Source organism: Notamacropus eugenii, chromosome 6 (assembly GCF_028372415.1).
Source record: "Notamacropus eugenii isolate mMacEug1 chromosome 6, mMacEug1.pri_v2, whole genome shotgun sequence".
In the NCBI taxonomy this organism is placed as follows: Eukaryota; Metazoa; Chordata; class Mammalia; order Diprotodontia; family Macropodidae; genus Notamacropus; species Notamacropus eugenii.
In genome coordinates this window covers 91,490,033-91,503,739 of record NC_092877.1, presented here as the reverse complement: position 1 = coordinate 91,503,739, position 13,707 = coordinate 91,490,033, and the positions used below count along the sequence as shown (strand labels likewise).

At 39.3% G+C, this 13,707-nt stretch overlaps 1 protein-coding gene across 1 annotated transcript in view; it reads right to left on the bottom strand.

Moving 5' to 3' along the window:
• Window positions 1-5,247: 5,247 nt before the first annotated feature.
• Window positions 5,248-13,707, bottom strand: part of NWD2 (NACHT and WD repeat domain containing 2) — a 175,917-nt gene continuing 167,457 nt past the window's right edge. Inside the window, exon 7 of the mRNA XM_072620454.1 lies at window positions 5,248-11,765. Coding sequence (XP_072476555.1) covers window positions 7,836-11,765 — 3,930 coding nt within the window. The 3' untranslated portion in view covers window positions 5,248-7,835. The remainder of the gene's footprint in view (window positions 11,766-13,707) is intronic.

The following is a 13,707-nucleotide window of genomic DNA, read 5'->3' as shown; positions in this document are numbered from 1 at the left end:
ACTTAAACAGATTTTATCAGGTAAAATAATGCACTTTATAAAATTAATATATTTGTAAATATAAAATCAAGAGCTTTCCAAACCTTAAGACACTAGGTAAATGATTAGTTACCATTATTAACATTTTAGAATTGTAGGCTCTTAAACACAAATCTTTCCTCATGGTCACCAATGTTCAATTAAATAATTGGTCTTTTTGTTTGGATCTTCTGTAAATGGAGCTATATTGATTCACAGGCTGACGCCTCATTTAGTTCAGCAAGTCCATCATTCAGACCAGTCACCGCTCCACTCAGAGCTGCGGATTATGTCAAGGTTTCAGTGGGCTTGTGGTGAGGTGGGGGTCGCGGCGAGGAGAGAGGGGGGATCTTTCCTTGGCTTTCTAATCTTTAAATACTCAAATCATCCACCTATGAGTGGAAGGAAAAGGACCTTCCTAACCAAGTATGTTGGACAATTCCGCCACCTAGCGTCTGCATCTTCAATATTCGCTTCAGGGAGGGACCAAGGACAGGTAACCAAAAGATTTAGCTAGTTGTAAGTACGCGTTAACTAAAGATGGAAGCACCTATTCATAGGATTCCCAGACTCGGGGCTGGAAAGGATTTTAGGGAACATTTAGTCCAAATCTCTAATTTTGTAGATGAGTGTCTTTCGATCCAGAGAGGTTAAATACCTTGATAACAGAGCTGAGGGTTGGACCCAGGTTCTCTAGAGATCTGGAGCTACATCACCCTGCTCCTTTATTGCCACTTTTAATATGCTGTTAGTTTTAGTGATAGTGCTTTTTATTTCTTTCCTGAAGTTCATCTTTAAACATTCCTTGAAATCCACAAGTTTTTACATGGAAATCTTTGAGTAGCTTAAAAATGAATAACCTTTATAGAAAATTCTGGAAATGTAATGATGTTATGTGTTTTTTAATGGTTTTATTTGATTAGATCCTGTTCTAGTCAGGCCTAGAACTTTCAATTCGATAATGAGATGAGAAAATTTTAAAATATTCATTCCTATTCATTAACTTGGGAACATTTAACTACAAGTCTTAGGCATGGTTACATTGGACCAATACCTATGTTCAATTAGCTTAGAATAAATGAGACATGAGCTGGAAATAATTGCAGCTGATTTAAGTTCTGCCTGTAGAGTATTTCTGAGTTATAGTTAAACCAAACTGCATTTTTATTTAACCTGTACTGTAGCAATACAAAGACTCACTAGTCTTTAAACACATACTATATTAGCCTATCCCCATGTCTTGGCTTATATGCATCCCCACCCCTGCAATGCCCTCCTCTTATCTCCCTTTGTTGCTCCTAGCCTGGAATGCCTTCCCTCTATCTCCATTGTCTTTCAAAGTAGGTTCAAATGTCACTTGTAGAACTCTATGAAGCCAGAAGAAACCTCACTGATGTCTGCACTTTCATAGCCTTTTGTACCTTTTATGCACTTAGAGAACTGTAAATGTATCTGATTCATAGCACAGAGGGACCTTAGAGACCACAGAAGCATCATGGTAGAGTAGAAAGTGGAGTCAGAGGATGTGAAATCAAAACCTGGCTGTTTACCTTTGCAACATCTCGAATATTTTCCCTTCTCTCTTCTGTCACTGCTACTAGAGCAGGTATTCATCATCTTATGCCTGGATTATTGCAATAGGTGGCCCTATTGCCTTGGATCTCTTCCCACTCCAACCCATCTTTCATTTAGCCCCTAAAGTGATTTTCTAAAAGTGCAGGTCTGATTATGTCACCCCACCCCTACTCAGCAAACTCCAGTGGCTCCCTTTTGTCTTCAGGATCAAATACAAAATGCTCCATTTGGCAATCCAAGTCCTTCCTAACCTAGTTCTCTTACAGCTGACTCTCTGCCACTGTCTTTGGTTCAGTAACATGGGCCTTCTGGTGGTTCCATGAACAAGACACTGGATCTCTCAGCTATGGGCTGTGCCTCAGCTCCACCTGTTGACTTCCCTGGCTTCCTCTAAGTTTCAACTAAAATTCCAGCAGCTACAGGAAGCCTTCCCCAATACCTCTTAATTCCAGTGCCTTCCTTCTGCTAATTATTTCCTAATTATTCTGTCTGTAGCTTGCTTTGTCTATAGTTGTTTGTTGTCTCTCCCATTAGACTGAAGGGAGGGACTGTTTTGGCCTCTTTTTGTATCCCCAGCACTTCTTAGTATAGTACCCAGCACATAGTAGGTGCTTATTGATCAGTTTTGCCATTTACTACTTGTTCTACTTGGGTGAGTCACTTTACCTTCTGAGTCTCAGTTTCTTTATCTGTAAAATAAGGGGATTAGACTAGACATCTAAGATTCCCTTCTACTGTAAAATGTGGTCCAGCCATTTTATTTCATTCATGATAAAACTAAAGCCCAGGGATGTGACATATCTTGCCCAGGGTCTTCCCAGTAATAAGGAAGGAAGTCAGGATTTGAATCCTGGACTGGAATTCCAGTGTTTTTTCCACTTTTCATCATGCCTCTCATTTCCCTGTGTGTATTTGTATGCATACATCTTATGTCTTACTAGATTGTAAGTTTCTTGTGGACAGTCCTCTATGTATAGATTTGGTCACTTTCCCCCTCTGGTGTACCTCTTGTTGTATCTCTTTAACTTCTCTCAGTGCACTTATACTCTAATTAAACTGGAGTATTTGCTGCTTCCTAGTCCAGAAGCCTCTCTCTTCTTCCTACTCAACTTGTCTGCATTGCCCTTGCTTATCTTTTTCATATATTGTGCTCTGGCCCATCTTTTAAAGTCCAACTAAAAGGTGGATGCTAAGCAGCTGTTTTCTATGTTCCTTATTAATGCTATTTACCTTAATGGTAAAAACCTTCCACTTCGGATTTCTTCCAGTGCATAATTTTGTACTTCTCTTAGGTCTTGATTGTGTTTTATTTGGGGCTGTGTTTTATTATCCTATGATACTATAAGATTCATGATGGTAGGGCACATGTCTCATTAATTGTATATCTAGTCTAATCCCTAGCTGTATATAGTATAAAGGGTGACCTTAAGCATAGTACATAATACAATACACTTCACATGGTGAGTGCTTAATAAACATTTGAATATATGAAGAGAAATTAGCCTGCAATGAGAGAAGGAAAATCTAACTTTTAGAATTAGTAATTAGGAAATTGAAAAATCTTTTCTTAATGTGTTTAAATATGTGTTTCAAAATAAATGAACAAAAAGTATTTATTAAGCATTTACTATGTGTCAGGCATAGTGCTAAGTGTTGAAGAGGGATGGAGCGTCCCTGACCACAAGAAGCTTACTTTCTAATAGGGAAGTCAGCAAATATAGGGGAATGATGGCCAGGAAGGGGTACTGTGGTTAGAAAAATTACAGAGATGGTGAGTGAGGCTGTAGGGGAGTATGTTGACACACCCCATCCATGAACAATGGCAGGGTTTCTTTGCTGGTTCATGGTGAACGAACTTGATGTTTTATTGGAGATTTTTACTAGACTTGTAACATCATTGGTGTTGAGAACTTCTGATGAAGAATTTTCTTCCACCAATGTAGATCTATAACTGCCTTGCAGTTTATAGTTGTTTGGTGGTACTGGGAAATTGTGATTTGCTCAGGGCCTTACAGCTAGGATGTGTGAAAATCACGACATAAAATGAGACTTGAACCCTTCTTGGCACTGAGGTGACACTCTTCACTATACCAGTGTTTTTCATTTATCTATATGAAAGGAAAAATGATAGTCTAGAACTAGTCAGTCTCTCTTGATCTTCTCTGCAGCTATAATTTTGGGGGTTTTCTTTATAAATGATTACTGTTTAGTCATTTTCTAAATTGTGTCTGACTCTTCATGACTCCATTTGGGGCTTTCTTGGCATATGTAGTCACACAGTTAGTAAGTGTCTGAGATCACATTTGAACTCGGGTCTCTCTGAGTCCAGACCTGGTGCTCTATCCACTGTGCCACCTAACTGCCCTTATAATCAAGTTATGACAACTGCACACATTATTGCTGGTAAATGTTTCTCTTTAACTTGGCTATAATAATACAAATCAGTTTTGTGTTTTCTGTCTAAGAAATGGAAAAGGGAGGGATGGGATTTTTACCTGTTGGTCTCCTGCTCCTCTTGGGGCATCCCATGAATAGGAATATTTAGCGAATTGTGTTGTGTCCATATGAAATTATCGGGGAGTTCCCATGACTTCCCTATAGATTCTGGGAGTAGAGTAGCTATGTGAAAGGTCTGCTATGCAGGAGGTAGCAACTTGTGGAATGTCTCCCTCTTCTAGACTAATCCCTAAACTACAAGTTCATAAAATCAGAGGGTGATAGATTTAGAGTTGGAAGGGAACTTAGAATTCATTGACTCCAATGCCCTTATTTTATAGTGGGGGAAACTGAGACCCAGAAAGAATAAGTGACTGCTCAAGGTCAACCAAGTAGTGTCAGAGGATGGATTTGAACCTGGATCCTCTGACTTCAAATCTGGGACTTTGCCTATTGTACCATGGCTGAAGAACACTTTATTGTTCGTTATTATCAATAGTGAGCATCCATTGGGATCATACAAGATGCTCAGGTGGATTAAATTCTTTCTGTTCCTTTCTTTCTTTCTTCATTCCTTCTTTTTCCTTCCATCCTTCTCTCCCTCCTTCTTTCCTTCCATCTTTCCTTTCTCTTTCTTTTTTTCTTTCACTGTATCTCTTCCTCTTGCTCACACTAGAAGTATAGTAGCTACAGGTCCAATCCCAATATTGATCTGCATGGAAGCTTTAACCTGTTCTGTTTTTCTGATCTGTTCTGGTTTATCTCTCCTTAGGTAATCTGGTGACCTTCTGCTTCTGGGAGATTACCATATTGGGTCCCAACTTAGCAGACATCAGATTGACCTTAGCCCAAAATGCACCTCAGAATTCAAGGGATCAACCACCCTCAAACTCTCTAGCAGCAGGGACTATAGGCATGTGCCATTACATCCAGTTACCTCTTTTTCCCTCCTTTCCCACTTTTCTTTCCTTCCTTCCTTCCTTCCTTCCTTCCTTCCTTCCTTCCTTCCTTCCTTCCTTCCTTCCTTCCTTCCTTCCTTTCCAAGCAGAAGGGACTTTGGTTCCCATATTTAAATTCCTTTATTTAAAAGATGGGGAAACTAAGATGTGGAGATATCAGGTGACTTGCCTAAATCACACAGCTGTTAATGTCACAATTTTCAGTTGCATCCTCAAAATTTGGAAAATACTCCGAAAAACCCAAAGCAAATTAGTTTATCTTTTATTCATACAAACAATGCATACACAAGACTGTATATTGTTTGAAGACTGCAATAATATTCTAGTTTAACAACTCTGTAACAAAATGTAACTAAATGTAACATTTAAGAAAATATAAATCTCTGATTGGGTAATTCTTCCCAACAATACAAAGTTTACATAAAAACATTCAGTATGATCTAGGAGTTGCAAACAAGTTAGGAAAATCATTCAAATCACTCAGAACTTACTATATTGGCTTTTACATAGAACATTCACACACTACATGTAATTCATTTTGGCATCTGACTTTTGGAAATTTAGTGGCACAGAGGTCCAACTCATACTACTTATAAGATTAATAGTGATACCTTGAATGACCTTGGTCTGTCTGTGATGAGTACTTTCATATACAATCAATTCTAGATTATGTATCTATGTACACAAGGACCTGGGTCTACCTCTTGGCTGCTACCTGACTTGGACTCAGGCCAATAGTACCATAGCAGATCTGGCCTTGGCATGGAGTACGATAATAATAATTTGTATTTGAGTCATATCTCAGGGTGTTAGTGTCTCAGACTACATTTCAAGGTCTAATATAAAAGACATGAGTGATATGCCATTTGTTTGTTATCCATTAGGATCAATAATTCAGAACTGACTATATTTCATATCACAAAATCTCACAATATTCCTGTAGAGGATAGAGGGGAAACTATCACTAATCTCATTTCATGGTTGAGAAAGTGAGAAACAGAGAGGTTAGGTGATTGGCTCAGGGACCCACAGCAAGTCAGTGGTAGAACCAGAAACTAAAACTCTTACCTTCACTTGTTAGAGGATTTGTTTCCTCTTTAAAAAATCCATTAAAAATTAGCCAAGGGCATGCCATGTAGGGGAAAAAACACTTTTAGTTTTTAGGATGTAACCATTTTTCTTCAATCAAGTGGAATAGTTAAAAAATATTTAATATTTCACAGCTTCTGCCTTGAAACTGATCACACTATATAAAAGGCTCAGAACAGTCCCAAAGCAGGAAGTAAAACAGATAATAAGCCTACATACATATGTAGAAGTAAGAAATTTATTACAAACAGGAACAGTAAAGAACCTTTGGACAGCCTTAAGATTTTATGGAATATTTTAGTACAAATACAGGCATATTCTGTTAGTCCCAGAGTATTTGGTCATCTCTCTGCACTCAACACAGGACAGAAGAGGAATGAGAGTAAGGCAAATGTTATCAGTAGTTCGTACATGGCATATCAAGAAATCTTTCTTTCTGCTGAAATTCATTGTAGGGATTTAGGAGATAATTCATACTTTCTTATAAGAGAGTGAAGAGTAATCTTCTAATACAATAATAGAATGGAACAGTTTAACTACATTTGTAATGCCCTTATATGAGTATTCATTACGTCTAGCAAAATACGTACTTTGAAAGAGATATTAAAAAAGGAATGAATTTTTAGTATTAAACATGTTCTTTTATAACTTGGGAAATAGCTTTTAAAGAAACGGTTTCCTCCTTTGTACAAAAACCCACATTAGCATCTTTTGCTGGACTGATTTTCTGCATCTGGGTTGCCCTTTTAGCTGCCAATTGACTCTTGTCCCATCCAGCTTAGAGCTTCTCATCTTCACATCTTTTAAAGGTACTCTCCTTTTGTGTTGGGATGTAGTCACTGGAGAGTTTCATATGGTCAGGATTGTTAAATTGCTTTCCCCTTTCTCACTTTCTGACCTTTATCCCCAGATATAGGTCTTTGCTATCTGGATGGTAAAAGGTAGAGTGGGCTTAAGGCTGTATTTATATAATCTTAACAACCAAATGTTGCCAAACAAGAATTATTTGGCATCATGGAGACAAAGTAATGGTTGTTTGAATTTAACTTAAAAAAAAAAAGTATGACAAATGATTTTGGTCAAACTGCTCTGTGTGTGTGTGTGTGTGTGTGTGTGTGTGTAGACCTTGCCTATGGTATCTAGTGAACTGAAGAGGTTATACTTCTGGCAAATATAGAGTTATAATCAATATACTGTACTCTTTTTTAACTTCTAGGTGAAGCAGTAATGTAAAGAATATTGCTAGAAATGCCCAGTGAAGATTTCATACTTGGATTAATTCCATACTTCCAAGGAGCTATGATTCTTTCTGTATGGGTATGCTCATCATGAAGGTGCATCACAGTCTTTCCATACTTTAGTCTGTAGTTTGAACAGTTTCTGTGGCCAAAAAACAGTTAATCAAATTTCCAAAGATGAGCTTCTCTACACTTAGGGTAGTGCTTGGGCAAGATGCGCAATCTATTGCAGGACCCATTCTCAAAGGCTCTTTGACCTACCAGAGCTTGCATTCTGTTGCTACAACCTTTGAGGACACAGGCTCATTTCCATATAAGGATGGGCCATTGGAAGAAGATTTTCATAGATTAATCTCAAAAAAGAAAAAAAACATGTTCCCATCTCTCTAGTTTTTACGCATATGTGGACAAATACCAGTCACTTGTATTTCATTTTGCTTAAAGGAATGCACCATTTCTACCTCCTATGTAGAAGACAAATGTATATCATGAATTTCAGTTAACCCATCTAAATATGTAATTAGTTGTCAGCAGCAAAACTGTGGCCCCTGCTCTCTATGGCAGAGCATACACGGTCATAAGGATTGTGTTTTTTGGTTGGTGTTGCTTCAGTTGTTTCTGCAGGATCAGTCACTGTGATGGGGCTATCTCTTGCAAACACCTCAGTGGATTCTCTCCAAATACAATCTGCAGTAGCCTTAAAGCAATAACTATTACACTTTGGCCTGGATGCTTGTGTTGCACTGTTGAAAATTTGCCGGCTGTTTGAAGTGGCAATTTTAATTTTCAATGCTGCATCTACCCGGTCCACTACAGTATAAATCCCTATACTTCCATCATCAAAACCAACGATAATATTCAAGTGCCTCTGTGACAGTGCAAGATATGTTGGTGTCTTGTAAAGTGAGCAAGCACCAATGTTCTTTCCATCTGCAAGTCTCATGACAATTAAGCTGGAGACCGCACCATTGTCATCTTCCTCTTCTCCATTCCGGAAACAAATATAGACCAGGTAGCGGCCGTCTCGAGATAACCTCTGCCGCCAGATGATTCCAGCAGCATGTACCACTCGTAGCTTACCACTATGCAGATCAAGAACGTTTATATTTTCATCCCCCCGGGACATAATACCTAGTTTCCCATTGGGGGAAATTTCAAAGTCCTCTAGATTTTTTAAGAAATTGTTTGGAAGTTGCACACGTCGACAGATGACTTCGTCTGTCAGGCTCCAGATGTTCACAGTTTCCGTTGATGTTATAAACACTATGATATCAGGGCAGTCAGGTATCAATTTGAAATTTACAATCATGGTCCCATCCTCGCAGCAGAACTTCTTGGTGATACTTCCTGTCCATAAGCTCACTGCCAGCACTTTGTTTTTTGTGATGCCTACCACAAATGTATTTGCAGAGGTTATAAATGCATTCTGTAAAGGAGTGAGAATATTGCACACCCTGTGGCCTGTGGCCAGTCGCCACACCCTAGAGGCGTTTTCCTCACAAAGTGAAACCACAAATTGATCATTGTGTGTAATCAGCAGCTGGGATATTCTTTGCCCATTAATGCGAAAGAGGTTTTCACCACTATTGGTATGCCACACATATTGACTACATTTGTCATCTGATGTCACCATCACATCCCCAGAGGAGGTGAGCACACAGTGCTCTACGATGCCTTCATGCTTAAATTCTGCCTCAATGAATCCATTGCTAAAGTTCCACTTATGGACAGATTCAGATCCATCTAGGGAGTAAATTATTTCACCTCTAGCTGGTAACACCAGTCTTTGGATGGGTCTTCCAGTCTTGTCTATGTTGGACATTGCTGTAATGATATCTATGTCCCAGATAGACAGGACACCACTGGTAGACAAAGAGAGCAGCATATTATGGTGATTAGACTTGACCAGCTTGACTATGGTTCCTGAGACTTCCTGTAAACTTGCCATACACTGCCCAGTGTCCCTCCTCCAAAAAAACACAGCTGAGGTATTTTCCATAGTAGCAATTATGCAGTCGCCATTTTTGGACAGCACTGCAGAGATAAAGCGCTCATTGTGTTTGGCTCGGAATTTTTCTGCCACCTTCCACATTGTAGTGTCTAAGAGTTCTATGCTGAGGGCTTTGCAGATAAGAATTGCACTTTGGTCCTCAGAAAGTTCAATACTGACAACTTCGCTGTCTTCTCTTCGACAATCAAAATCATCCGTTAGTTGGGGATTGGTGATTTCTTCAGTATTCCATACAGAAAGGCTGCCCTCACTGTCAACCATTACCATTTCTTGCGCTGTGTCCAAGATGAGAAGAAACTTCACAAAGCCACCTGAAAATTCAGATGTCACAGTGGAGAGCTTTTCTCCACTCCCTAAATGAAATATGGTAGTGGTATTTAGATATTGCCCACAGAAAGCATATACTCCATCCAGAGAACATTGGACACAAGTGACTTCATACCAGCAGTGGAACTGATAAAGAGGCCATCCATAAAGTAGATCAATGACAGTGACATCTTTGCTGGCCTCCAACCAGGCAAGGGCATGTGTAATTGACAAAGTAAACCCATTGATGAAATTAGAACCACTTCCATGCTTGGCACCTTTAATTTCAACTTCAGAGAGGAGGCAGGAATTTATGTTGTCATAAATCAACAAGGTATTATTGGTTGTGGCTACCACAAGGTACTTTTCATCTGTGGTGAGCTTCATGCCCAGAATAACAGACTGGGCTGTGGTGATTTGCCTGAGTAACTGACGAGTCTCTACATCCCATGTGCTGATGGAACCATTTTCCAAAGCTGTGAGGACAGTACTTGGGTTACAAGTTGGCAAAATCTCCGTGACGTGTAGATGACTAGATGACAAGGGAAGTCTTTCGGGGCTGTAAGTCACATCCATGGAAGAATGTAAGGGTACAATGGAGCAGTATTTAGGTCCATCCTTGTCACATTCCAAAAGAAGGTGCCTCAGTTTGGGTAATGAACTGACAACTGGAAGAAGCCTCTGCTGTAGCTCTGCAGAGAGGGAGCCAGGGAATGTAATGATCTTGCTTCTGATGCCTCGAAGGGTACTGGCCAGAAACTTCAGTTCCTTCTCTTGTGAGTAGTTGTAAGCCACCTCAATGTCTGCAAGGGCTTTGTCAAATTGGCCAATTTTTACCATGGTATAAAGCCAGCTGAAGTTCATAATGACTCCATAGAGAAGGTCATCTGTTTTCCCACATCTCGTCAAGTGGTGTAAAAGCTCTGACATTTTGCGGTGATTGACAAAAAAGATGTCAGGCTCTAGTGGATTGCACTGAAACACCCAGGGTTGATCTGGGGCCTGTCTATCAAAAGATGCCTGCTCCAGGAAATGCTTTTCTTCCTCTAGCAAACTTCTGCTTTCTAGATCAAGGCAGCCATTCAAGTATGGGTCTTCGAGGCAGAAAGCTTTCCTCCTGCCACCAGACCAGACCCCCAGAAAATAATCTGCTAGGATCGTGTGCATTTCACGCAGGTCTGTGTCATTATGTAGGTAAAGCTTCTGTGCTATGAGTTGTAGGTGCCTATTGGCCCACACCAAGAGTGTGACATTTTTCACATGTCTCTCTATCAAGTATCCACTCAGGTCCTCCTTAAGCCTTGCAATATATACATAAGGCACCCTCAGGGGGTTACTTGGTCGTATATTCTCATTTAGTTCATTCATGACACTGTTGTCCAACGCTAAAATATCTTCCAACTCCATTTCACTCAAACCCATTTTAGCCATGGTGATGTAACCCAGAGCTCGGGATACTAGTTTCTGTCCACATTTCTTCTCCAGGGACCAAAATAACTGCTCTATGCTATCGTGGACTGTGATGCAAAGGGAAGACTCATCCACATCTTTGTGGGATCTCCAGTTTCTTACCTCCCTGAAGGTTAAGTTCACAAACATTGGCAAGGTGCACTTGGAGAAAGCTTCGTTGACATAGATCTGTTGCCCTGATGTCACTTTTCTTTTGACTCGCAGCAACTGGTGTTTTAGGACCTGACTGCACATTTTTCTGTCCTTTGGAATGAGCTCAATATAATTGTCTTCTTCATGGATAAGGCACCTTAGTTTCTGCAGGATCCCATGTTTGTTGGGCAGTGTGGATAGTACTATCCGTACAAAACGGGGAAGGTGAACAGGGAGCCACCAAAGTTTTCTGGCATCATCAACATCAGAGAGCTGTTCTAGAGCATCAAATATTATTACCAAGGGCCTCTGAAATGAAGACTCATTCAAGAGATTTATAAATAAGTCACGAAGATCATGAACCTTCTTAGGATAGCTTTGCACCAGGCACCGGTAGTTAATTGCCAGTTGTTCACAGATGCTTAGAAGTAGATTCTTAAGATCAGTGCTCATGTCTGTGGTTCCTAGAAATCTTACAATTATCACTGGGTCAGATTCAGGTCCCATCTCTTCGTGTAGCCAACCATAAGCCTAAAACATAGAAGCATAGTTTAGAAGGACAATCTAAAAGCTAAAATAGTGAAATTTTTAGCATCCTACTGATCTGAAGGTCAGACTTCTGGAAACTTAAAACCATCTGGAATGTAACTACGAACTGGGAAAGCAAAGAAAAAAAGTAGTCCAAAATGAGAACATAAAATGAATGAATGTAAAACCAGACATTTTACTCCATAAGAGAGGTCTTTGAGGCTTCACTCAAAATCTAATGACTCTTACAGAACACATAATTCTAAATAGTTTAGTTATCTAGTGTCTCAGCCCACAGAAGAAGCAAATTAGAAGAGCTTATATGTGTGTTTGTAGACAGAGGTTGGAAGAGGCAGGTAGATGGACAGCAGCAAAGAGTGACAACTGACAATTTGACATTGAGGAAAGAGAGAAAAACTATAAAAAGGAGGAAGAAATAGCAAAGTATAAGAGAATTATTAAGACATTCTGTCAAAATTATGACCCATGAAATCCTGTTCAGTTAGCTTTAGCAAAATGTATTAAACATTTGAACACACACATAATAGGTGTTTGGTGTAGGGAAAGGAATACTGGATTTGGAGTTAGAAGACTTAGGTCTGAATCCTAGCCCAGTGTTACTGATTACCTTTGGGACCTTTATTAGGATTGCTATTAAAAATAAAGGTTTCTAAAAACTGGGGACCTGCTTTCTAGTACAGACTCTACCACTAATTAACTATATGATTTCCAGCAAATCTTTTAACATCACTGGGCCCATGTTTCTTCATTTGCCATCTGGGAATAATGATTCGGGCTTTGTCTAACCTGATAGAATTGTGAGAAGCACTTGAAATTGTTACATAAATGTGAATTAAACCAAAAACTGTGAGGTTAGCATTTGGGGCTTCATAGGTCGTAGAATGGCAGGGTAATTGAGAAAGTAGATTAAAAGGGGGTAGCTATAGAAATGTCATGGAGAGGTATTGTGGCATAGGGAAAAGATAGATTTCAAGGAGATCTGAGATCACTCACTTTCCAAGTCTCACTTTCTCATCTATAAAATGGGGATGGGGGAATTTACTTAAAGATGTGGACAAGCATTTCACAGAAATGTGGAATACAACCCAAAGAGGGCAAAGATGTGTGTACACACACACATACATACACAAACACATACATACACATATATAGTATAGTATATAACACGCTAGAACTGTGGTTTCTAAACTCAGCAAATAGTTGTTCACTTGTTTCAATTGTGTCTGACTCTTTACGACCCCATTTGGGATTTTCTTGGCAAAGATGCTGGAGTGGTTTGCTATTTCCTTTCTCCAGCTCATTTTACAGATAAGGAAACTGAGGCAAACAGGTTTAAGTGACTTGCCCAGGGTCACATACCTAATAATCTGAGGCCAGATTTGAACTCAGGAAGATGAACCTTCCTGACTACAGGCCCAGCACTCTACTGTGCCACTTAGCTGACCTGAGTTCACATCTAGCCTTAGTTGTATGACCCTGGTCACAGTTTCCTCATGTGACCCTGCCTCAGTTTCCTCATCTGTAAAATGGTAACAATAAAAGCAACTACCCCTCAGGGTTGTTTGTGGACAAAATTAAGTAATATTTATAATGTGCTTACAAACCTTAAAACATTATACACATTATCTATCATTACTACTACTACTATTGCTACTACTACTACCAGAATTTAAGACCTCTAAGGACTAAGAAAATGTTTGCATCAGTTAATGCTCCTTGTTATGGTGTTAATAGACATGCTTTTTGTGGCAGGAAAAAACTGGAGATTGGAGAATGACTGAACAAATTATGACATATAAATAAAATGGAATATTATACTATTACACCCTAAGAAAAAATGACTGAGGAATTCATAGAACTATGGGAAGACTCAAGTAAACTAACAGTAAAATAAGCAGAACTAAGCAAAAAAAAATACATTATA